Source organism: Lycorma delicatula, chromosome 2, assembly GCF_047948215.1.
Source record: "Lycorma delicatula isolate Av1 chromosome 2, ASM4794821v1, whole genome shotgun sequence".
NCBI lineage: Eukaryota > Metazoa > Arthropoda > Insecta > Hemiptera > Fulgoridae > Lycorma > Lycorma delicatula.
This window is the reverse complement of record NC_134456.1, coordinates 197,867,183-197,893,225: the sequence shown is the minus strand read 5'-3', so window position 1 is coordinate 197,893,225 and position 26,043 is coordinate 197,867,183. Positions and strand designations below refer to the sequence as shown.

The following is a 26,043-nucleotide window of genomic DNA, read 5'->3' as shown; positions in this document are numbered from 1 at the left end:
TGAAAGGTGTTTTGGACTTATTTAAAAAGGTTTCTTTTCAGTTTTTTTTTTGACATATAACAGTAGATGAAACTAGGTGGAGGAAGAAGCTCTGCCAGGCCCGCTCTGACGGCAAGTGCGGGGTTCTCACCCTCTAATAAACCTCCCCTTCTAGTCACGCAGGGGATAGACCTAATTCACATGGTATGAACACAGCCCCTGCGCAATCACCCGGGCGCTCTTGTCACCGAATTAGAATAGTCAGAGCGACGTCCCCAGGGGCTCATCGGCGAACGACTCCGAGGATCTCCCGCCGCCCGCACCCTAATGCTGGCCGTCCGGCATCGGTCTCTCCGCCTCAGGTCAACAGCAGTCTTCCAGTCTGCTTGTCTCCCTCCTCTGCTGCCTTGTTTTTAATTATGACTGACACCGCAGTCGTCACTCTCGTCCAAGCATCTCTGTCACCTAACATCACACTTATTACATTATCCACGTTTACTGCGCCGTGGCTCATCATGGCAGCCCTTAAGTCTCTCAAGTCACCTCGTGCATGAAAAAACTACGTGTTCTGCCGTATCCTGCTCCCCACAATCATAGAAGCATCTCGTGATACTCCTACTCATACGGTACAGGTAAGCTTTAAAGCACCCGTGCTCTGATAGAAACTGGGTGATCTCGTAATTGGTATCACCGTGCTTCAGCTCTACCCAGCTCCTGACGTCACTCATGAGCCGGTGTGTCCACCGTCCAGTCTCCGCCGCATTCCACCGCCTTTCCAAGGAGTGAACATCTCATCGACAGCCTTTTCTTTTTTCCTGTTTAGCCTTCGGTAATTACTTTTCAGATAATACTAAAGAGGATGAATGAGGATGATATGTATGTGTGTAAATGAAGTGTAGTCTTGTACAGTCTCAGTTCACCATTCCTGAGATGTGTGGTTAATTGAAACCCATCCACCAAAGAACACCGGTATCCACGATCTAGTATTCAAATCCGTATAAAAATAACTGACTTTACTAGGACTTGAACGCTGTAACTCTCGACTTCCAAATCAGCTGATTTGGGAAGACGCGTTAACCACCAGACCAACCTGGTAGGTTATCTCATCGACAGCTACTTTCCTCTCACTCCCCGAAGCATAGAATGTTTTCTGTACCCTGCGATAACCCGCAGGTTGAGCCGTCGTTGTTGGCTCAACAACCTCCTTCTGTTGCGTGCCCTATAAAGAGCACCAACCCAAACAGACGCCCCATAGTGTACTACTGAAGAGTATACACTGGACAGTAGCCTTCTTTTCGCTGTCCTGCGGCCACCCTTATTGCTCATCAACCTTGTCAGGGCTTGGACAATTCGATCGACCTTTCTGATAGCTTCCTCAACATGTATGGAGAAAGACCTATGCCTATCTATCCAAATCCCCAGATACTTCGCCGCTGGGCTGGTTTTCACAAACGTTTCACCCACCCGGAATCGAAGTGGACTCAATCTCCGGCCTCCAGTCATGACAACTACCTTCACTTTATCCTTTGCCATCCTCACTCCATTAGTGGTCAGCCATCCCCTCACAAAGTCCACTGCCTCCTCCCCCACAGCCATCAGCTCGTCTTCGGTTTTACTGACTAACACCAACGCCAGGTCATCTTCAAATGCCACTGGTGTGACCCTTCCCCCCTTATACTCCTGTCGTAATATTCCATAGAATGCTATGCTCCACAAAGCTGGATCCCCTGAGTGACTGACCCCTGAGGGACAACCCCTTTCGACGGAGAATATCTCTTCTCCCTCCTCAGAATTTCCGATCACGTACCTGCCTCTGAAATACACCTGTATGACTCTCCGTACGGCGGGATTTGCCTGTCCCGTAATTCGCGAAACATCACTTGCCACGGAACTTCGTTAAAGGTATTTCGAATATCCAGGAACATAACTGCCCCAATTCTCCTGGTCCGCCATGTCCCTGCAACCGCTGGCCTCACAATGCTCAGAACTCTCCCAACGGCGTCCAGCGCTGAGCGTAAAACTCCATACTGATCTGCATGCAGCCCTCCAGAGGCCTTCACTCCTTCATTCAATCTCCGCAGGAGCATTCTCTCAATAATTTGGCGAAGCAGTCCAGTAGGCATAACGGTCTCTAAGCCGACGGAACACCGAGACGTCCTACCTGCTTCCGCAGCATAATCAACTTCGCACCCTTCCACCTTTCAGGCATCCACTCGTTAATAACTGTGTTCATGGCCTGTAAGACCTTGTCCGGCACGGTATCTACTGTGATCTTCACAACCTCAGGAGAGATCCCTTCCAGTCCCGGACTCTTGCCACCCTTAATAGTTTTGGCAGCAGCTGTCAAATATTGAGGGTGAATGGGACGACTTCATCCGCCACCAGCTCCTCCCTATAGGTGTTCCCACCTCGTTGAAATAGCTCTCTTGCACTCTTCACCAAATCATCTTTATACGAGATCGGTAACCTCTTCACGAATCTCTTTGTCACAATCCGATACGCATACCCCCAGGGATCGTCGTCAACCGAGTCTCAATTGTAACCACTCTCTTTCCTTGGGCACCGCTATACCGTTCTTGTACTCTCTTCTGAGCTTCCGAAGTTGATGCAGCTCATCATCCAGATCCACACCCCGTCGTTGCGCTCGTTAATGACGTCGCCGACTAGCTATACACCTTCTTCTTAGAACTGCCAGGTCAGAAGTCCACCAGTAAACTCCTCGGTAACCAGGGACTGTGACCTTAATGACTCCAGTTTCCCTGCCCGCTCTATAAACTACATCTGTTAAGATGTTCGGGTCAACTATCTCATGCTCCTAGAATCCAGCTCCGACCACAGCCCGAAATTGCCCTACTCTACTATGATCAAAGCGGGTTCTTCTCATACGTACTTGTCCTCTCAGAACTGAGTTTTCACCGTGACAGCCATCACCATCACCTCCGACACATGACGTCATCCTGACCGCTACGTTTCCTTGACGTTGAGGACATTCACTTCTCTTATAGCCTTCGCCGTTGCACCGGAAGCAAAGCTTAGAACGTCCCGGCTTAGGGGTCCCGGCCCCCCACATTTCGCTGCGACATGCCCACTCTCTCCACATCTGTAGCACCTCATCTCATCTTCCTTCCGGATTACACGGCAGTTGATCCAGCCCACCGCGATCCTCCTCGCCGCCGTCAACTTTTGGGCCACGAAACCAGGAACCAAGATCGTGGCATTACGGAAACCATCATTTGCTGACCGCAGGTAGGTAACTGTCAACTCATTGGTGGTGCAGCCCGCAAACACTGGCACCGACTGGCCACTCTGTCAGCGGTGGCATCGTGCTCCAGATCCTTCATATGATAGTATACCGGGCGTGACCGACCAATTTTCTGACTGCAACGCCCTCGACCTTCTGGCTGATTGTTTGCTTCAGTGCCCCTGCTTGCTTCGCCCACACACGAATATGAACATCGTCATCCTGTCCCCCATCTAACAAAGTACTTCAGCCACCCCCTTGTCTACCCCTTCCCTGACGGATTTAAACAGGTCGGCAAAACTACGTCTTGCAGCTTTGGCCGACATGGTACGTGACTCCTCATGCCTCGTCCCCTTATGTTCTCCAGGAGATTCTTCCAGATAGAGGAGTCGTTCCTTTCCTGCTTGCCTACCATCGCACTCCAGCAGAGGCTTCAGCAAGGTCCCCGGCCTCCCAGTAGGCGACACATTAGGCGCTTCCACTCTCATGTCGGCGAGCTTCCTTATGCACTTAGCTATCATGTCATCAACATCTACTAGCTCCATGACTGTTGATCAGAAGTTGACCACTCCTAAATTTGTTCTTGTTGGCCAGGTTCCTGACACTTGGGCCCAGCCTGTAAGCCTTGCCCCAAAGGTCACTGGGCGGCAACATGCAGGTCATGAAGACGTAGTACATTCCGACCACCTTTTTCAGGAAAGGGGCCATCCACCACATGCACAATCTTAAAAAACATCCTCACCCCAATGAGTAATAATGACCTGTGTAGGAATCTTCTCATCAGTGACGCCCTCATCCAACTTCTTTTTTCAACTCCTCTGCCCCTATATGCCTAGGAGTTTGAGTAGCCACATCAACACCTGTCATAGGTCCATCACCACATACACTGCAAACCGCCTTAGGCACCATGCTCAACGGGTCTACTTTATAGTTGGCCATCCCAATCACCAGTTCGGTCATATCCTGTCGAAGCTGATTGATCTACTGCATTGCAAAACCTATCGCTCATGCTTTTCAGTGCTTCTAAAAGAGCCACCAATCCATTTCTCTTCTCTTCATCACTCGGATTCCCCTTCCTCTCCTCGCCATCAGCCACAGACTAAATGGGTTCCACCTCAGGCACCATCTCGTACCTTATTCCAGCTAAAGGTAACACCTCCATAGAGGTTAGCAAGTTCTGGCGGTCCGCCCTACTCTTCTTCCCACCACTCTCATACGAGGGGGAAGACCACAGCCTCTGCTTGATTATCGACTCGGCCGACAATCGCCCCCCACCTATAACATCTTGACTTGTTGAGGGGGACATCACCAGAACCAAACCAGGTCTCACCTCTTCAGAAAAATCACTCCCAACATCAGTGAAATCATCACAGTCATCACAATTGGATATCAAGGAGGTAGCCTACATTGATGCCGCATTGAGTGCACTGAGTACTTGTCCTCCCTCCTCTTATTCCACATGTGAAGAGTCTCTGACAACTGACAACTCTGCATCCGGAAGCACTCACACCATCTGCAGATCGTGCTCCCTGCGGTCCACGAACCGCCCGTCCTCTTCTATTAGACTTTCACTTGCCAGGAGAGGCTAGAGACTCCTTACCTGTAGCCTGGACCACACCTCAAGGTCTGCCTGAATCACACATAACAGCAAAAACTTACAAAAAATTGTTGGTCCAAAAATAAGAAAAATTTAGAGGTCAAAATTGTAAAGAAACAACAGCTGGGCCAATGTAAACAAACAATATGACTGCCCAATTAGGTTATAATAACGTAAAAAGTAAAATGACAAAAGTAACATGGAAACTCCTAAAAAATAAACAAAACAGTATAAAAAATACAATGAAACAATCAACGAAACAAAACAATAACAATGACAATTGAATACGTAGAATTGAACAGCAAGTACATACCATCACAAAACACGACCACCTCGCGTAATAGCTCAACAATCACTCAGTAGATGAAACTTGGGTTCACCATTACACACCAGAACTTTACAGTGAGTGGGAACAGGTGAAAGTGTGCACCAAAGAAAGCAAAAACAGTTCCTCACCAGAAAAGGCATTGCTATGGATTTTTTAGGATTCTTGTGGTGTGAAGAATTCATCTGGTAAAAGACAGGATTATCACTGAGGAGTATTACACTTAACAACTGGACCGACTGAAGAGTACTATTCTGCATGAACATCCATGTCAGGCCAAAAAAAAAAGAGCTTTTTCACGACAATAATGCACCTCCACATATTTTTTGGGTTGTCTGTAACTATGAAGTGCTTCTAAATGCATCATTTTTCTCTCTTTCCATACCTGAAGAATTGGCTCACTTTAAATGATGATGTCAAAGTGGAAACAACTGCTTGTTTTACAGTTAAACAAATCACATTATACTGAGGGTAGTAAAAAGTTGGAAAGTTGATCTAACTGTATTGAATTGCAGTGTTAAAAGTTAAATGAACTTTTCGGAAAAATATTGTTTTTTCTTTTATCAGGCTGAGAAATTTCCAGACAGGCGTTGTAAATAGAGCCATTACTGAACATAAAAATTGGAACTATTCAAGGTAAATTCAGTCTGTATCAAGCAGGTATAAAAGAGGAATAGAAACTAGAATGAAAAGAATATTATAGGGAAGAGCATAATAAGAATGTAGAGGGTGTTCCTAAATTGGTGGGCTGGCTATACTTTTTTGGATTCTACTAATAAAACTAAACAAAAATTATTTCTTATGAAAATTGGCAATTTCTCCTTCGCTTTCCCCCATCCACCATTTTGTTATTTTTATATAAAAATTTATATCTCAAGTTCGGATAGATGAATCGCATTATTATTTGGTAAGCATCTTGGAAATAAAGTTTTAAAATTAGCAAATATCAGGACTTACCTTTGCAAATTATAAAATGGCGACCATATTTATTTTTCAGTCTGTTATATCCATAAATATTTATTTTATCAAAATTTATCTATAGAAATATTAAGCCTTACATTTGAACAAAATGACATTTTATTTTTTTAAATTGCTTCACAAATAGCCGAGTTATGGCTGAAAATTTTTGTTGAAATTTTGTATCTGTTTTCATTTCCACCACTTTACATTCAATTCGATTAAATATTAATTGTTTTTATTTATTGTTAATTTTAATATTGTAAATTAATATCAGATTAAGTACTAATTTTCTCACAATAATAGATTTCATAATTATGAAACAAAATTACATCAGTTTTCTCCCATAACTCGACTATTTGTTAACTGATTTTGAAAAATAAAATGCCATTTTGTTCAAAAGAAAAGCTTAATATTTTTGCAAATATATAAATTTAGATAAAACTAATATTTATGGAGATGTAATGGATTAAACAATAAACATGGCCACCATTTTTTAATTTATGAAGGTATTTAAGCTCCATGATCCCCAAAAAGTAAAATAAATATAAATATTTCATGGTTCAATCTAAGAGAAACCTAGTAAAAACTATTTACGTGTGTCGATAGTGACTGGTATGAACATGCATATATGAAGTGTACAAATATGAGCAATTTACAGGTTCCTTTTTGATGTGTACGTATTTCTTTTAATTTGGTCTGCATGCGTAATATTTGCTATGAGAGCGTCACATTCGAAGATGCATATGATATGTTTGAACATGTCGTGCTCAGCAATATAAAAGAGGGATAATAGACTGCAGAAAGTAAGTTTAGTTTTGAATGCAAAGCGTGCATCTGCCGCCTTTTTATGAAGCTTTTAAAGACATAATAATTGAGGTTTTGGTTTTTTTGTCTAAAGGTATAAAGGTAAAAAAGGTATAACCTTTTTTTCATTAGATTCTTATGCAGAATGGATAAATTTGTGAAAAATGAAGTGATCAGAACCATCTAAATCCATTGAATTGATAAAAAGATGAGATTGTACAATGACAGGTATATTTAAATTATTACTTTACCTCATGCATGGAAAGCCACAGTGTATTGTTTGCTTTCAAGTCCTCTCCGATGAAAGTATGAAGCCATCAAAATTAATTCGACACTAGGAAACTGAACATCCAGTTCATAAAAGGAAATCCTTGGAATTCTTCGAAAGAAAATACCATACGTTAAGAAATCAACAACCTTCTATTGATAAATCAAGCCATACTGATAAAAATACACTTTAATTATCTTATCTCATAACATTAATAGTAACTAAGATGTCCTAACTCCATACAATCGTGAAAATATTGCCTTTAGCATTTAATATGTTTAGTGTTCTAATAGGTGTGGAAGAAGGAAAAAAAGAATCCACTGTCTAACAACATAGCATCAAGGTGAACTGATGACATGGCTGTCAATGTTCGTGATCAGATAATTAACCAAGTGAGTTTATTCAATTTCATGAATCAACAGATGTCGCAAACATTTCTCGTTTTGTGAGATATGAATGCAATAGGAACAGATCAACCAATAAAGATGTTGTTTTGCCAGTCAATACCTGGTCATGCAATAGGACAATGGCTTTTTGATATTTTTTATGAAGCTACTAAAAACTGTATGGTAGATTGGACAAGATATATTGTAGTATATAGTGATGGTGCAAAGGCAGTAACAGGAAAGAAACAGTGGATTTCTGAAAAAATTTAAAGATTGTCTTATACCTGGCAGAATGAATGCACTGCTTCCTTCAAAGATATGCGCTTGCCATAAAAATATGCTGGAAGATCTCAAAACAAATTCTTTGTAAAACTGTAAAAATGGGCTGTTTGCTAAACTATGTGATGAAATGGATGAAAAGAAAAATTTACATAGAGAAGCCAGATGGTTAACCCTGGTATTGAAATTGCGAGATTTTAATATTTTTCCAGGGTAAACAGATGCCATTCTCAATATTTTTACTAGTCATGATAAAAAAATTTTATTAGTGACAAAGTTCACGCTTTCATTAAGAAGTTTGATAACTTGAGTATTCACCCTTAAAGCAAACATTTTAATGTTTTTTACTCATTTCTAATTGAATTGAGAAAAATTTGGATGAAGAAGACACTATAATTCACCTCAGTCTGGATAGCATGAAGATGTACTTGCATGAGCTAAAAATTCAGTTGGTGGAGTATTTCCTAGAAGAAAAAATTATTTTTCGAAGAGATGGATACTAAATCCATTTAGTGAAACATTGCAGCTGCTATGTTACCAATTGAGATTCACAACCAGTTCATCAAAATGAATGTCTTCTGACAAAACATTACAAATACAAGATTTATATACATATTGTATGCTCATCAAAATAGATATGGAAATTTAGTCACAGAACCATTGAAAATATTAATCCCTTTTGCCATGTCTAACCAAAAAACTAATTACAGGAATCATGTTTTTTCACTTGAAAATAATGTGTTTCTAACATAGATCTACGTACGGAGGAACTTATAATTAAAAAAAATACAACCATGTCATTAATTTAATTTATTTACATGTGAACTTATAATTTTAAAATGTTTATAATAAATAAATAATTTTTTCTCATACAGTAATTTCGTTATATGTAAAGTTGTAGGCTAATTTCATGACCTCCATTTCCTAACACCACGATTGCTAGGTTGAGAAATGCTGGTGAAGGGGATACTAGATCGTGGATACCGGTGTTCTTTGGTGGTTGGGTTTCAATTAACCACACATTTCAGGTATGGTCGAACTGAGAATGTACAAGACTACACTTCATTCACACTCATACATATCATCCTCATTCATCCTCTGAAGTATTATCTGAATGGTAGTTACCGGAGGCTAAACAGGAAAAAGAAAGGGGATACCATCTTAACCCACCGGGTTGGTCTAGTGGTGAATGCGTCTTCCCAAATCAGCTGATTTGGAAGTCGAGAGCTCCAGCATTCAAGTCCTAGTAAAGTCAGTTACTTTTACACGGATTTGAATACTAGATGTGGATACCGGTGTTCTTTGGTGGTTGGGTTTCAATTAACCACACATCTCAGGAATGGTCGGACTAAGACTGTACAAGACTACACTTCATTTACACTCATACATATCATCCTCATTCATCCTCTGCAGTATTATCTGAACGGTAATTACCGGAGGCTAAACAGAAAAAAGAAAGAAAGAGGGGATACCATCTTGTTGGAAATAAATTTGATGTAAATTTTTAACTTCATCCTGTTGAAGAAAGCGAGAGACATTTAACATATGCTAATAAATATTTATATTAATAGCCTTTTCAGCCAAGAAAAAAGGCCTAATTACAACATTTTTCATTAAATCACACCATATATTAACTTTGGTGTGTCATGTGATTTCTAAAAAATTACCCACCAGTTTACAGATCTTAATATTCATGAATTGTGTTTATTAATAAATCCAAAAGATGAAAAGTAGATTCATCGTTAAAAATAAGATAAGATTAATTTTCATTAATCTTATCAAAAATTTCAATAGCAAAGTGGAAACATTTTTCTGAATTAGATGGTTTTGTTTCTAGCAGTAACTGAATTTTGTGTGTATGTAGTTTTACCTTTTATGTAGAACTACGAATAGTAATTTTTGAAATTTATAACTTGAGACATCAACAAACAAAACAATTTATTAGGACTTATTTTTAATTAAGAAGGATTTATTGATTGATTGTCAAAACTTTTTAAATTTCTGATACTTATTACCTTCTAGGTAATTTCTGTTAGAAAACAGATCGGGTTTCAGTGTTTGAATGAGTGTCATATATTGTTTTACTGTGATGATTGAACAGATAACACAGCAAATAAAAAAAGACCTCATTCACAACACAGAGACTGATGTAGTAGTTAAAATTATTGTTAAGACAAATTTTTTTTGGTTGGACGGTTTCAATGCGAGCAGTATAATTCTAAAAATGTCCCTGAGTTACCCATGTGCACTCACTCTCATAACATATTGTTATTATGTATTCTTACAGGCTCCAAATCATGAAAGATTCACAATATATCTGGAGGCTTGTGGAGTATTATATTAATCATTCAGTTGTTAAGTATATGAAAAAATCACAGTCTGATTGTGATTTGAACTTGGGACCAGACCTTCTGAACAAAATATGATGTTCCCACTTTACCACGGAGGTTACTGCTTTTCACAGATTGGCTATCTTTTGTAATGTACAGAGTAGTTCACTGTACAGGAACTTAATATCAGTTTATTTTGGTTCTGGCCAGCTCTTCCGCAGAATAGCTAAATCATAATTTATTTGTGAAAGTAACTAAAAGAATGTAAACTAATAATAAGATGCCAGTAGTCAGAGCAAAATTTAATAAATTAATTCTTTTAGTTCACTGGAAAATGGATTCCTGATATCCTTACATCCTTTTGCTCTTTGGAAATTGAACACTTAAATTTGCACACAGTCAATTTGAATTTGCATATTTTTCAATTTAAGCAGTTTTTTACCAGTTTGTGGTGTTAAATTACTTGCCCTTTGTTTGTTAATATCTCTTGGCTTCTTTTCTCATTTTGATTAGAGTCATCACAGTAGAGAGAAAATATTGGTCCAGTCTTCATTCAAATACATTTGATTATGGTATATTTTCTTCCCTTGTCACCCTAATATGTAAGTAACTCAGCAGGTAGGTCATCAGTTCCAGTAACCTTACGCTTTTCTTTTAAAATAAGATTTCTTTGCTTCTACAATTATACTAATTGCGAAGACAAATAAGATTAATGTTTTAAGAATAGGATAAAACTTATAGTCTGTTATTTCAAATTTAGAGGTCATGTGAGATTTTGATTAGGAATTCTCAATTGGTAATGTAAAATAAAGTTTTTAAATATTTTTTTATTACACATTGTTTGTGATGACAGCAACTATTGGAGAAACCTTTCACTGAGTTAGATCTTTATTAGGTTGTGTCGTGTATGTGAACTGCTGTATGTAACTGCTTTAGGCATTTTTTGTATTTTAGTTTTTTTTGCAATCTAAGTTGAAATCAAACAATTTTGTAAGTTCTGTGCAATTGGTTTCAAGACAACATTTAAGGAAAATATAAAATTGAATACATTAATTAAAAAAAATAACATTTCTTAATTTGAATCATAAATAAATTGCTAGTCTCTAATTCTGTTTTTTATCATTATTTATTTTATATATATATCTTGTTTATCTTATTTCAGAGGGGTGTGGATACTATTGCACATGTTACAATAAAGCAGATTATGGATTGCCAAGATGATTCTTTGAAAATAGGAAATACTGAAATTGGTTGTGTAAGTGTGAACTAAATAAAAATTGTAAAAATGTTCTTTTTATTAACATGGAAAAAATTTGTAAAATATACAAGAAATAACATAATTGTGTTTGATAATAGTATTATTATATTACATGTTTTGCTTAGTTTTCTTCTTCCTAAATTATTATTCTGGTGAATACATTTTACACATACCATAGACCAGTCTGTGAAAAACTTGTTTTTTAAGTATATTTTTTATATCACTTGTGAATTGTCTTATTACATTGATTCCCAAGTGCTATATTTTATGTCTTCAGACATTCATTTATTCACGATTGAGGATGAATGAAGTGCCTGAATAAAATGATCATTCATCATGTTTGTAAGACATAATAAAAAACAATTAACATTGTTAATAACTTTTAAAATACATTCCATTATGATTTTTTTTCCAGCATTTAAAATATAATTGATTTTAAGTGAAAAATTTGTGACCTTAATTTTCAGTACAACTTTACTCAGATAAAATGGAATATTTTTTATAATAATAATTTTTTTTTTTTTTGTTAAAAAGAACAAAAATCTGAATCATTGTTTCTGTTGGGTGGGGGTTGTTTACTAAAAAGTAAATGACTATTAATTAATAAAGCAAGTTCTATCTTTATAAAGCCTATTTATAATATTTCACTGTACAGCGTGATCATTTTATTGTTCATATCATAATACTATGCACTATAATTCCTCTACAAACTATAATACAGATACACACATTTGATTTGATTCATGAAATGCAATTATGCACAACTGGTAATGTTTTACAGCAAGTGTTGAAAATGCCCAACATTTTCCTGAAGATAGGACCATATTTTTTTACACCCTTTGTAGTATCAGGGCTAATGGAATTCATCTCTGCTGTAATTGCTCACTCGAGGTCTTGTAGAGTATGTGGGTTTGCTCGATATACACCTTTCAAAAATTCCCAGAAAGAAGTCTGGTGATGATAAGTCAGGAGAATGAGGGGGACACAGACCATTGAGATCATTCAATCATCAAACATTTCTTCAAAAACTTCCATGGTGTTTTTGGATGTATGGCATGCAGCTCCATCTTTTTGAACATAGCAATAGCGTTCATCAAGCTGGAGAAGAGCTACAAATTGCATAATTATATCTTGGTATATCGGACTGTAAAGGCTTTCATAAAAAACAATCAGGCCCACTATTCATTACCAAGAAATCGCACACCCCTACCTTCTTTGAGTGCAGTGGTGATTCATGTAAGGCATGTGGATTTTGTATTGACCAATATCAATATCTGTTGTTAAACTATTGATGTAACTGCTAAGGTGAAAATACATTTCATCACTAAAAAATACATTATTTAGTATTCTCATCCCATTACTTTACACGTGGTTGATAAACCACTGGCAGTACTTTTTTCTTTTAACAGTATCCAGGGGTTTCAGTTCGTATACACAATGTATTCAGTATGCATGTAGATGTAATTTCTTTGTGGCTTTTTGTGCATTCCCACATGATATTTCTGTTTGTAATTATATTTTATGCAAACTTTTCCTTCGAGATTGTTTAAGTTATGCACGTACATGATAAAATGATCGCACTGTATAATCATTTTTATTAAGAATTATTTGAAATCTGACTGACCTCAATCAGACTTTAGGCAATTGGCAGTAGAAGCTACGAAAGGATATTTTGGGTTTTAATTAATGCATAAAGTTGATCAATGATGTACCTGTTTAAACATGTGGTTCTTGTTTGTTATTCCATTAAAATATTAATGAACAGTTTTACAACTTCACTGTAGTCTGAAGAACGAATGTTAAGGATCTTAGTATGCCTAAGACTGTTGTGCATTCCTGAGAAGTCGGCTTTTGTGAAAGTACATTGAATTATTGGCATGTTTTATGAAATTTTGTATTGTGATTACTTTATGAAAATGTAATAAGTTCAAAGCTAATTTGTTCTGGTTGAAATCAGGATTTGTATAAAATCAAGTTTGATTTGGCGTTAACACTATAAATTTGTATATAAGTCTTTGCTGCTAAATTGTTAGACCAGTTTTTTTTTTTTGCTTCATTCTGTGTAGGAGGTAGTTCCGTGGTCTTGGCTTACTTTTACTATCTTATCCCATCAAATTAAATCTTTGTCTTAGCATTTGGGGCAGGTGATTAGTTAGACAAAGAATTAATCAGATTGAGGTATTATAAAGATTGAGTTACAACAGAGATATGTTCACAAAAAGATTTTACATTTGTTCTATACACTTATTGGTGTATGAAAAGTATTCAAATATTGCTTGCTAGATAACAAGCTTCTACATACTTTGTGCTGCATCACATTACCGCTGTTTACCATTGAGTTACTATAGCAGAAGTAAACGTGTATAATAGCTTCACATCTGATTTTTAACATACTGAATATGAGAATTTTAAATGCTTCAGGAGTACACTGGAAAGACTGACCTGAATACAATGCTAATAGTGGTTGACTCATTTTAAAGCTAGCAGAACATCAACCATTGAAGATTGGTCAAAGAACAGACCTTGAAAATCTTCCACATCAGCAGATGGTGATTGTATCAAAGCAGTTGTGTTATGATTTATGAAGAGAGCTGTTTAATTTTTTGAGAAGTATTTGAGAAAGGGCACATCAGTGTCAGACAGATCATACCATATGATTTTAAGAGAAAAACTTTACACAAATCGTACTGCCACAAAATTCATGTTTGTTTTTGTTGTTTGATGATCAGATAGAAAACTGTATTAGTATCAATGAAGAACTGCTTATCGGTTTCATTGTTCATGAAAACTTCACGAATAACATAATAATGGGAGATGTGGTTGGGTTAATATCATTGAAGTTGAAATCAAGGTACAATTATTGAAGTGGATATGAGAAAAATAATTGTTTAAGTCAAAAAATTTGGTCAAGTTCTGTTTTTTATTGTTTTTGTCCATTATGGATTCATTCTGAATAATTATAGGCAGAAAGTAAGAAGTTTACCTAAAAGGATTCTGCAAACAGGATAGTGGCTCAAACTGTGGAAAAGTTTGAGTTGTATGTTGACCATGACATCATGCCATCTCACACATCACTGCTTACCTGAATTATCTACCAGACAACTATCATACTTTATTTATCGTGTTATCTGTAATAGGCTTCAGCAGAATTTACTCTTTTTTCCAAAGTTACAATCATTCTTAAAAGGATAACTTATGTAGAAGATTAAGGGAAAGATGATAAGGTAGCTGGTTGCCTTCCTAAAAACATGTTACAGGAAACGTTCAAAAAGTGGAAGAAACTTAAGAGTGTTGTCGGCAAGCAAAGAGAATTAAAAGAATATTGTAAGGTAGGTAATTAAATTATTATTGAAAAAGTAGTCTTTTGTTTAATATTTTTCATACTTAATTGATCTGGGCCTGCTCTAATACTATTGTGCTATTTTATGCATTTTTTATAGTGAATATCAATTAAATTTTGTTTGATATTTTGTAGGTATGTATTGTTGGGATTGTCAGAAGTATCGAAGCATCATCAATGAAAATTGTTTATTCAGTGGAAGATAACACTGGTGTAATAACAGTAATGCATTGGCTAAATGAAGATAGAGTAAGTTTTAAAACTGTCGTATTTGCTTGAATAAGACATGCACCTGAAAATGCAAATTTAATATTTTGAGAGAAAATTTATAAAAACCTTTTTGCTAATGCCAGTTTATTTTGTTTTCAGTAAAAATTAAAACTGTATTTAAGTAATAGTAATTAATAATAATTAATACAGTGGATTTTAATGACTTATGTCATTTGTATTTCCCTCTATGAATCATGAGACCTTGCCGACGGTGAGGTGGCTTGAGTGCTCAGTGATGCAGAGTAGCTGGACCCAAGGTGCAACCATATCGGAGAAGTATCTGTTGAGAGCCAGACTAAGGAATGATTCCTGAAAGAGGGCAGCAGCTCTTTCAATAGTTGTTAAGGGCGTAGGTCAGGATGACTTAAACGGCATCACTCAATCTTAAAAAATTAATGTAAAATTAATGCAAAATTGTACTTTAGTACATAAATGGCATTAAACACATTTAAAAATTAAATAGTTGTCATTTAATTGTGACTGAACTTTAGCTACAGTAGGCCTACAGTATAAACTACTGCAATATAAATAAAATTAAATATGATAATAATGTAAAATTCACAAAACATTGAAAACTACAGTTTAGTATTTTAATTAAAACATTGTATAGTATATATGCTATATCATTACTTATTAAATACACTTTAAAAGTGTGAACTAAAAAAAATACACTGCACAAAATTCAAAAATACAGTTACTATCTATATTTTTGCATTCCCTTATTATAAAAAAATTAACGAATATCAGTTTGCCTGTTAAGTGACAATTGCTTTTGCAAAAATGTTGAATGAATCAGGTGCAGCTGCAAAATTTAGTTCAGATTAACACGTTTGACTTTCAGCAAAGTTTAACAGAGTAACATATACAGTCTACTAATCTTCTATTGTGCAACTTCATCTTCATCATCTGATGAATCGCTTTCATTATTTTTTGGCTCTTGTGGAACAGCGCTAATCAAATTTTCATTCATTATCTCCCATGAAGATTCAGTTTCTGTATCAGCACCAAATCTCTTGAGTGAGATTACTCGTAATGTTTGAGACAGGAAGTTCTTCACAGGTTGACACAATCTCTTGCACATTGTCAAGGAAGCTGTGAGGTTTTACAGGCAGCAGCTATATTAAATGTTGCATCTTTATGCTGCAGATTTTTAAGAATTCATTAATTGATCTATCATGGCAAATAAGTTTTTAATGAGCATAACTTAAAAAGTACTTTAGAAAGTGATGAATAAAAATAAATATCAATAAAAACAATTATAATAATTAATAGAGGTTATAAAAAATAATAAATCATATCTCCATCTTCAGAAAAAATTAAATCATTATTGCTCACACAAAATAAATATTATATATATTATGAGATACAGGAAGTACACATACATTTTATAACAAAATTAGATAAAGGATTAAGATCTAATTTATTGAAAATAGAATTTATGAATCGATTTTTTATGGAAAACATTAATAAAAAGTTCTTGAAAAAATAATAAAAAAAAAAAAAAAATTGGAAAGCATGAACCTGGAAAATATATTACTTTCAACTGTATTAAAAAGTTCAAATAAAATAATTGTTGTTTACAATATTATTAATATTACGTAATAAATTTAATACTAGTTGCATTTATAGATCAATTGTATCAAAAGTCACTAAAACCTTTAGCTCTTTAAACAAAGATTTTTAGAACACATAGAGCACATAAAAATGAGAAATCTCCATGACGAAATGCATTTTGGCCTTTCTGTGGATGAAACTGGTTCAAATCCCAGTCAAGCGTGACATTTTTCATAACCTACAAATTCAGTTTCCATTTCCCACATACAAGATTCAAGCTTATTTGGCGATAACATGCAAGCAAAAAAAGAAAGTTTCAGATATTGCTGATCATCTCATTATAAGTGAATGAATGTTTGTTTGTTTGTCTTGTATACATTCCTATACCATTCATCAGATTGCGATGAAACTTTGGTGAGTTGTGCGCACGCCCACAAAGGTTTCTGAATTAGTTTCGACTTGCTAGGTGGTACTGGGGGTCGAGATATTTTGGAAAATTGTATTTATGGTCCAACTTGGCTTATATTCAGAATATATATTGTTACATAAAAAGAAATATTTTTGCAAAAAAGGAAAGAAGAAGAGAAGGAAAAAAAGGAAAGGTTAAATTTTGTGAACTTCCGTAATGTTAAGTTTTTTAATGTTTTGTTGAACTTTCATTTGTGTTCATATAATCTTTATATATACTCAAATCTAGCAATGGCAAAGCATTGCCAGGTCAGCTAGTATATATATTAAAAAATTTGGTGAATATAATCTATAAATATTAAAAATAAATAATGATATAAACTTGAATGCTTATAAAAATATTTTATTTACAAATATAAATATAATGCACACTACTTAGAATCTACAGATAAATTTTGAACACAATGAACTATTGAAATTCGCAACACTATGTAAATAGTTTGCTTAAAATAACAACCACTTGTATAGCTTTTTGTATAACTACTTGCATAGTGTAACTGATATTTGATTTGGTTGTTCTGATAGTTATCAGATTTCTTTATTTATCAGATGCAGTATCTGATATTTATCTTAAATTTATTATGAATTCACAGGTTTGAAAAGCTTATTAAAAATAAATAGGTTTATATTGAGCATGCTGTTTTAGAATGTTCATGGTGGCTATTACTCATTTGATGTCACAATACAAACAAAAGAATTATAAATTAAAAATATAACTTTTTTATATTAAATTAATAAATACAGTTTGAATATTGAAATAATTTTAATTTATTTGAATTGTCAAACTGAAGATATTTATTTTTCTTCTTTCTCTATTTGAATAATGAAAACAATTTACACATTTCTTTTTATAAATTTGTAAAGATTGTTATGTGAAGGTTTTGAAGTCTTGATTTTATTCTTTTGCATCGTGTGTTATGTTTTATTTCTGTGGTGATATAAGAAGTGTTATAAGAAACTCACAATAATTCAATAATATTTGATATTCTAAACAGTTACTTTGAAAGTAGTTAGATTGAAAGATTACGCAGCTTTCTGGGCTTGTAGTATATTTGTTTTAAGCTTTGAACAGGAAGAGTTTAAATCCTCTAAATTTTTGAGGTTTGAATATATTTATTTAATTCTGACATTTTCCTTCATGAAAGCTAAAAGAAGCATGGAGAGAGCTCACTCAAACAATTAAAATATTTAACATTCAAAATAAACAAATTGTGAAATTGTAATCTTAAGGTTTCTTAATGCTAGTTCATTAAGGTTCCTTAATGCTAGGAATTGTATGGACATTAGATTTTTAAAAACAAAAGCATTTGAAGGAAGGAAAAATTCTCTCAAACCCACAAATAATTCTGCATTTCCTATTTACACTGAAATAAATAATGCTCATTTGTTATAAAGTTTTATTATTATATTTCTCTGTAGTAGTGTAATTTCTTGTTCTAAAAAAAAATTGATTTTTTTGTGTTAAGAAGTAATTGTACAATTACTGTGATATTTCATTGATTTTTGCAGGGTACAGATGCTGGTGTACCAGTAGTTGAAAATACTTATTGCCAGGTATATGGTAAAATGAGAATGCAAAATGATAAAAAATTTATTATAGCATTTTCCATTAAACCTGTGATTGATCTAAGTTTAATAACAGTTCACAGACTGCAAGTTATTTATACAGTTTTTAAATTAGAACAATTACAACAACAAGAAGTGAGTATATCAGGATTTTATTTTGTTGTTATTATAATTCCTAGGTTATTGTAATTCTGGATGAATTTTTGTGTCTGCATTTTGAGAATGACAGCTGAAAGGTGTCTGACACCAAATGATAATTCATGAGTATATTTTTTACATTTCTCACAATGGTTGTTTATTCTGGTGCATGGTCCCTCTTATACAGGATATTTTATCCAGATTCTCTTCTCTATCTTGTTTTCACTTTTGTCATTCCCTTTTTCCATCCACTTTTTGAACATTTTCATATAAAGTTCAGCCATTTTGTTATTGGTTCTCTGCCCCCCCCCCTTGACTCTTGACAGTATTTATTCTTGGTATCTTTTCTAATCCTTAGGGTAACCAATGTTTGCATTTTCCTTTTGTTGTACTTTCAATTCTTTTATCTTTTCTATTCTTTTATCATTTGCTATTTTAATTGCCTATTTCGGTTAAACTCAATCCTTAAAATGCTTATTTCAGTGATATACTTTATATTATCATAACCTGACTCTGCCTTTATTGTGCTCATTTTAAAATTATAATTTAGTTTTTTCATTAATGTTCATGATACCTTCTAATTTGTATTCTGCTCAACTCCATCTGTATGGATTTCTTTTTTTAGATTGCTCTAAATTTATAAATAACCAAAAATACTCATTTTAAATTTTTCACAAAAGGAACTGCGAGTATTTTATGACTCTCTTTAAGTACTGGTGCAATCATCCTCCTGAATACATATAATCAGGTTTTTATTGCTCATGTTTATTTTATTTATCCTTCTTTTCTACAAAATTTGACCTGAAGAATTTTTTTTTTTTGTATTGTTAATTATTTTACATTTTGAAAAAAACTTTCTCTATTTATTTCCACTTTTCTCATTCATATTTTATGAAACCATTATAAAGAAATTTAACTTTGAGTAATAACATTATCGAAATGCTTCTTTTTTTGTTCTTTTGACTTGAGGCAGTCCAATTTCAGCACATATGTAACTACTAGTTGAATTAAGAATGATTCTTTTCTATTTTACTGGTCTTGTTAATATCTGAGGGCAAATTTTTTTCTACAGTGTTACTCATAATTTCAATGTAAGAGGATATAATATTAATAATCTACCTTGAGTTAATTTGCATTAACATATTATAGATTCCATTGTAAAATTTTGCTGTTTATTGCCATTTGTAAGTTGAAATTCCTTTTTTTTATTTTGAACAGTAATTTTGGAATGAAGTATAAATTATTAAGATAGACTACTTGATTTTAGTTGTGAAATTGATAAAAAAAATATCATTATTTCATTTAATAATATCTGCTGCTTGGAATTTTATCCTCTTACAGTAGTCATCAGTAGTATTTTTTGAATAATATTGTAATTATAGTGATGGAATATAATGATGAATGTATGCAATGTTTGCAGAGATATCTGTTAAAGTGATTTCAATACAATCATTTTATATCTCATGACAACTTTCTTGCAGTTAGTAATTGCATTTGAAACTGTTGAATTTCATTGATGTCTATTTATTAAAACAGCATTCAGAAAATTGCTTATGCATGCTTTTGTCATTGCAGGGTATAAAGCTACCAATAACAAGTGCTATCTGTAAGCTGTTGTCTTGAATTTAAGCTGGGAGATCACAGAACTACAATATTCGTGTTTCAAAGTAATTTTATTATTTCAGTTTTTTAATACAGCATATTTCCTTCCACCAGTCACAAAATTATAAAAGTACAATCTTGTCTGGATTGAGTTTTGTTTTAGCATAGCAATGTCTGAGTTGTTTTGAAATAGAGATTTACCGGGTCTATTTCATTCTGCAATAACACACCTTTTCTTTCTTTTTCCTGTTTAGCCTCCGGTAACTACCATTTAGATAATTCTTCAGAGGATGAATGAGGATGATATGTATGAGTGTAAATGAAGTGTAGTTTGTACATTTCTCAGTTCGACCATTCCTGAGATGTGTGGTTAATTGAAACCCAACCACCAAAGAACACCGGTATCCACGATCTAGTATTCAAATCCATGTAAAAATAACTGGCTTTACTAGGACTTGAACGCTGTAACTCTCGACTTCTAAATCAGCTGATTTGGGAAGACGCGTTAACCACTAGACCAACCCGGTGGGTTTGCAATAATAACACACCTGTTTCAATGACTTGTGTTTATTCCATTTCATGTCTGCTCTACTGTTATTGTATAAATGTTATTTCTTGTTCATTTTTTAGACTGAACAATATTCAATGAAACAAGAAAGTAGTTCGACTGGAATGACTCTTGGAGCAGATAGAATGCAGTTAGGAAATATGGGAGATACAAGTTATGGGCTTAATCCACAACAACTTAGAGTGTATAGAGCTATTCAGGTTTGTTTATAGTTATTTAATAATGCTATTGTATATTGTTTTAGTAATTAATTTTTCCAGAAATCTTCCAAAAAATCTTTAAATGTGTCTATTTTGAATAAAAATTCATTTTTCTATATATTAGCTTTTGTATATATAATTGTTGACTTTCTGTATATAATTATAGTTGATTGTAGTTATAGTGATTGAAGTCTATTTTAAAAATAACAATTCCCTTATCACTACACAATGTTTATTTTGCAGACATATTTATTTAAATTGAAATGCATCTTCTCAGTAGGATTACAATATTACTGTGGGTAAAAAACTTATGAAAAATATCGTCTTCTTTAAAACTGAAATCAACCAGATGAAAACGCAGTGTGAGAACACCTGAAAATATTAATGCTATAAGGTTAGCCATAAGCAGTTTCCATGACATTCAGCAGCGAGGCATGGTGGTGCACTAGGTATTTCTGATTGAAGTGTAAGACGAATTCTTCCACGTTGATCTTCAGTTCCACCCCTACAAGATGTTAGTGCAGGAGCACAGTGTAAATGACTGAGCATCTCTTGAAGCAGCTTGAGAGTTCATCCTCAAAAACGTACACTATGACACCATTATTTTCAAGTGATGAAGTATTTTCACCTCTGGATGAAAATTATTACTAGGCTGTCAATGATCCACTAGAATTTCACCAGCGATTACTTCACAGTCCATATGTTATAATGTGGTTTGTATTTTCAAAGTTTGGCATAATAGGCACATATTTTTTAAAGGAGACAAATCACAGACTAACAATAACAGCTGATTGGTATGTAATGCTGTTGTTGCGACTTTTTGCTACCAAAACTGAATGAGCTTGGTGATAGAATTTGGTTCCAGCAGATGGTGTCACCGCCCATACAGTGAGAGTTTGGATGGATGTTCTTCAAGAAACCTTTTCAGGATGTTTGATTAGTTGATATGGCGACATTCCATGGCCTGTTGTTCACCTGATGTGACTGTTTGTGACTTTTTCCTTTGAAGCTGTCTTAAAGATAAAGTCTACTGTGGTCGACTGCATTCAGTTGCAGAACTTAAGGAAGCCATTCAATGTGAAATTACAGCAGTTCAATGAGCGAAGATTGAGCGAGCAATGAAAAATTTTAGAAAGAGATTAAATGAGTGCGTGAGGAAAACCAGGAAACATGTGGATAACATAATTTTCAAGTAAAATATATGGAATATTGTAAGTAAAACTGTATAGATTGATTTTTAATTTGATACATAAACTTAAATACTATGAAATATATTTTTTTATTGTCCCTCCACAATCGTCAGATCATTCTGCCAGATGTACTTGATTGAGTATGTATTGTTATTTTTTTGAGTAAATAACTGGTTTTTCAAGAATATTCTGTAGGTCACAGTGTTGAAGTAGTAATTAATCATTATATAAACATTTTAGAAAATGTGTACAATTAGATGTTGCTGTATAGTTATTTTTAGTAGTAATGTCCTTTTTTAATAAAATTGCTTCCTTTTTTTTAAAGATGTTTTCCATTTGTAATAGATAAGTTGAACCCATTAAATGATAAACATCAATCTAAGAATTTGCCATATAATTTTAGTATTTTATGATTGTATTTAGTATTTTATGTCAGTCAATTTATTTTAATTGTCAAGGGATTTGTTAATGAAGTGAAAAACTTCTGAGTTCTGTAATTGCCTGGTCTAATTTAAAACATTGCTTGGTTAACTTGAAAGTAAACATTGTTAAAACTAATAGGACTATTATAATTTTTAGAATTTCGTTTGGTAGTTAATATCCTCCAAAAAATAATTGAACATACTGTATGTGTAGCTAGCGGCATGTATGATTCTATAATGATTATTTAATGTAAATCACATTTGTTCATATAAATGATGTTTAGTTTAATCTAAAGGTTCACCTAACCAGGCTCAAAGTATTTATTACACATCTGGTTGCTGTACTGCAGTTAAAAAATTAATACAGAAATCTTTTTTATTTTGGTATTTTATGAATCTCATATAAAAATCAGAAATTTAGAATGTGACCAGAAACAATCATAGTAAAATTTATTCATTTCTAATAAATTAATGTAAAAAGTTTTAATATAACATTTTTAATTGACGAAACGGCTTAAATATGTTGGCTATTCTTAAAAAAATTGTAATTACCTCCTCTGAGTGTATACAGATTAAAACATCATGATACTTAATAATTATTAATAAATTATCTATACTGTTAAGGTTTGGATTTAAAGGAATCTGAATAAAATCCGCTAATATGTTATTTGAAAATAGTAAAGATTTTTTTATTACTTTGAGGTTAATTCCTTTTTTTTCTACATTTCATATTACTGCTTAGCCCTACCAAGTGTTTTATTTCAATTTTTTGTATGGTTTTTTACAAGGTTTTATAAAAAAAAATTTCTTGCTCATTATTTTAGTTGACAATGTTATATTATTAAATTAAAATTAGTCTAAACATTGAGGTAACTCATTCACTTCATTAATAAAGCTTATGACAATTAATTATAAATTAAAAATTATCAATGCAGCATGACAAAATCTTAACGTAGAAATATTTAAGAAACTAAATCAGTTATAAAACGTGAAAAATTAGTTGAAAAATTCTTAGATTAATTTTTTATTATATAATCACCGTTTTACTACACACAGAACATCTTAATCAAACAAAATTGTTGACATGACCATAAAAAACCTCACCTTTGTTTTTGGCATTTGGGTGATGAGAAGGTCATAAAATTGGTTTTTAAAACAATAAATTTCTATAACATGGTCTTAAATTAAAACAAGTTTTAATTTTTACTGTGCTTTTTAAAGCTGCAGTGAATTCTACTTTGTGACAGAGGGAAGGGTAAGGGTGGTTTGTAAACAGTAAGCATGTGATCTTTAAATTGTTCGTTCATATGTCTTGCTGTTATACATGGCAAGCCTATCCTGCTTAAGCTCCAAAATGTTTGTGACAATTGTGAGTATGACCTTATACCACAAATAAAAATTATTTACAAATTCTACATTTTTATTAATGTTGTTCAACTTTCAGTTTGCAAGTCGTCATAATATTAGTTTTAACCACTAAAATATCATTTAATACAATTTATACACTGTACTTATGCTTAGAATTTTATTTAATTATACTTTTTCTTTTACAGCAATGCAAGCGTGAAGGAGGAGCTTCAAGGGAAGAAATATCTGGAGCATTAACTCTCAAGATGCCTGGTGTAGAATTGGAGTAAGTTTTTATTCATTATAGAAAACTGTAACTTTTATTTATTTCATTGCATTTAAAAGTAAAAATGTTTTAATTAGATTATTATGGTGTAATGTGTCTCAATTTTCCAGTATACATGTACAAAAACTTCTGGATATTAAATTAGTATAAGTGTTTACCTACATGTAGGTTGGAAAATAAGAACTCTTTTCAGAATAAAAAGCACAATGTATGAATATGTATGTTGTGGTGTTTGCTGAAATATCTCACCATATACGTATAATGAAACTAGTCAGAAAAAAGATAAAGATTGCTATTGTAATAAAAAAACTTAGAATAAGATGAATGTCATGAAAAATTGAATAGAAATATTTATAGGAAAGTACAAGTACTGATTATGAGTTGTGTAACATGTAGATGGTATGGTCAGTAACCATCTATTTTTGTGATAAGTCAAAATAATGTCTCTGTTCTCTTTTTGTAAACGTTGTAGATCCCGGTTGATCCATGATAAGTATTCATTTGATTTGTTAGAATAATGCAGCTTGATTGCTTAAAAAGATAAAAAATCTTTCAATGATTAGAAAAATTTCACTTTATGATTTGTTATAATAAATTCACTATTGTAATTTTCATAATTTTGAAAGATCTGTATGGCTTGAGGATACTATATTGTGATTGGTTTAGATTTATTATTTTTGACCAACTGTAATGATTCAGTTCTACAAGTAAGTGGTCTCCACACTGAGATCTATAAAAATTTATTGCACCTTGATTGGTCAAAATTTTTAAATTTATAATTGATTTGAATCAAACAAATTTTTGTGTTTTTACATGATTGTCTGTTACGCTTCATAATGTAATAGCTAGACACCTAGTAACCTTTGGTTGTTGTAAAAAATGAAGTGTTAAAAAGTACTGAACTACTATCAAGTTGACTGTGTTTTTCTTTTTTATTATTATAAGTATTGTTCTGATTGTCATAAATGTATTCTCTATTGAAACAAAATGAAATGCTGTCTATACTGTAAAAGTAAAATAAAAAAATTAGTTGTCCTAATATCTGAATGTATTAAAATTACTAACTCATTCTGCGCTCTTAATAAACAAATAACTGCTACTGCACAAGCTAGATTCAGATAGTAACACATAACTTTTATGTATATTACAATTCTATTTTCTTCATACTTTGTATTTATATTCTAGTAAATTGTGTTGTTTTGTTAGGCTTGTGAAATAAATAAGCATACGTGGGGGGGGGGGGGGGATCACACAAAAATAACTGGAATTGTGTTGTGCTGGGTAGAGTTTCTGTAGTACATGGATACAATCCTGAAACCAAACAACAGTCAAACCAGTGGAAGACTGCAACATCACCTCTTCCAAATATCAAGACTATGTTCATTTGTCTTTTCAATGCAAAGAGGAGTGGTACATTAGGAATTTGTTACACCATGTTAGACTGTTAACCAGAGTTTCTACTTGGAGGTTCTGAGAAGATTATGTGCATCAGATAGTGGCAAAAAAGGCCTGATTTGTGACAGGCAGGTAACTGGTTTTTACACCATGACAATTTACTTTCAACACAGCTCACTTAGTGCACCAGTTTTTAACAAAAAATGCCTGACTCCCTTGCCCACCCTCCTTATTCACCTGATTTAGTTCTATGTGATTTGTTTTACTTCT

At 33.6% G+C, this 26,043-nt stretch overlaps 1 protein-coding gene across 2 annotated transcripts in view; it reads left to right on the top strand.

Annotated features, from left to right (window-relative positions):
* Window positions 1–26,043, top strand: part of LOC142319559 (replication protein A 32 kDa subunit-like) — a 64,868-nt gene that overhangs the window by 25,344 nt on the left and 13,481 nt on the right. For both annotated transcript variants that reach the window (XM_075356960.1, XM_075356961.1), the window contains 5 exons: window positions 11,332–11,424; window positions 14,903–15,016; window positions 18,569–18,760; window positions 20,996–21,133; window positions 24,299–24,378. In XM_075356960.1, the coding sequence (XP_075213075.1) occupies window positions 11,332–11,424; window positions 14,903–15,016; window positions 18,569–18,760; window positions 20,996–21,133; window positions 24,299–24,378 (617 nt within the window). The remainder of the gene's footprint in view (window positions 1–11,331; window positions 11,425–14,902; window positions 15,017–18,568; window positions 18,761–20,995; window positions 21,134–24,298; window positions 24,379–26,043) is intronic.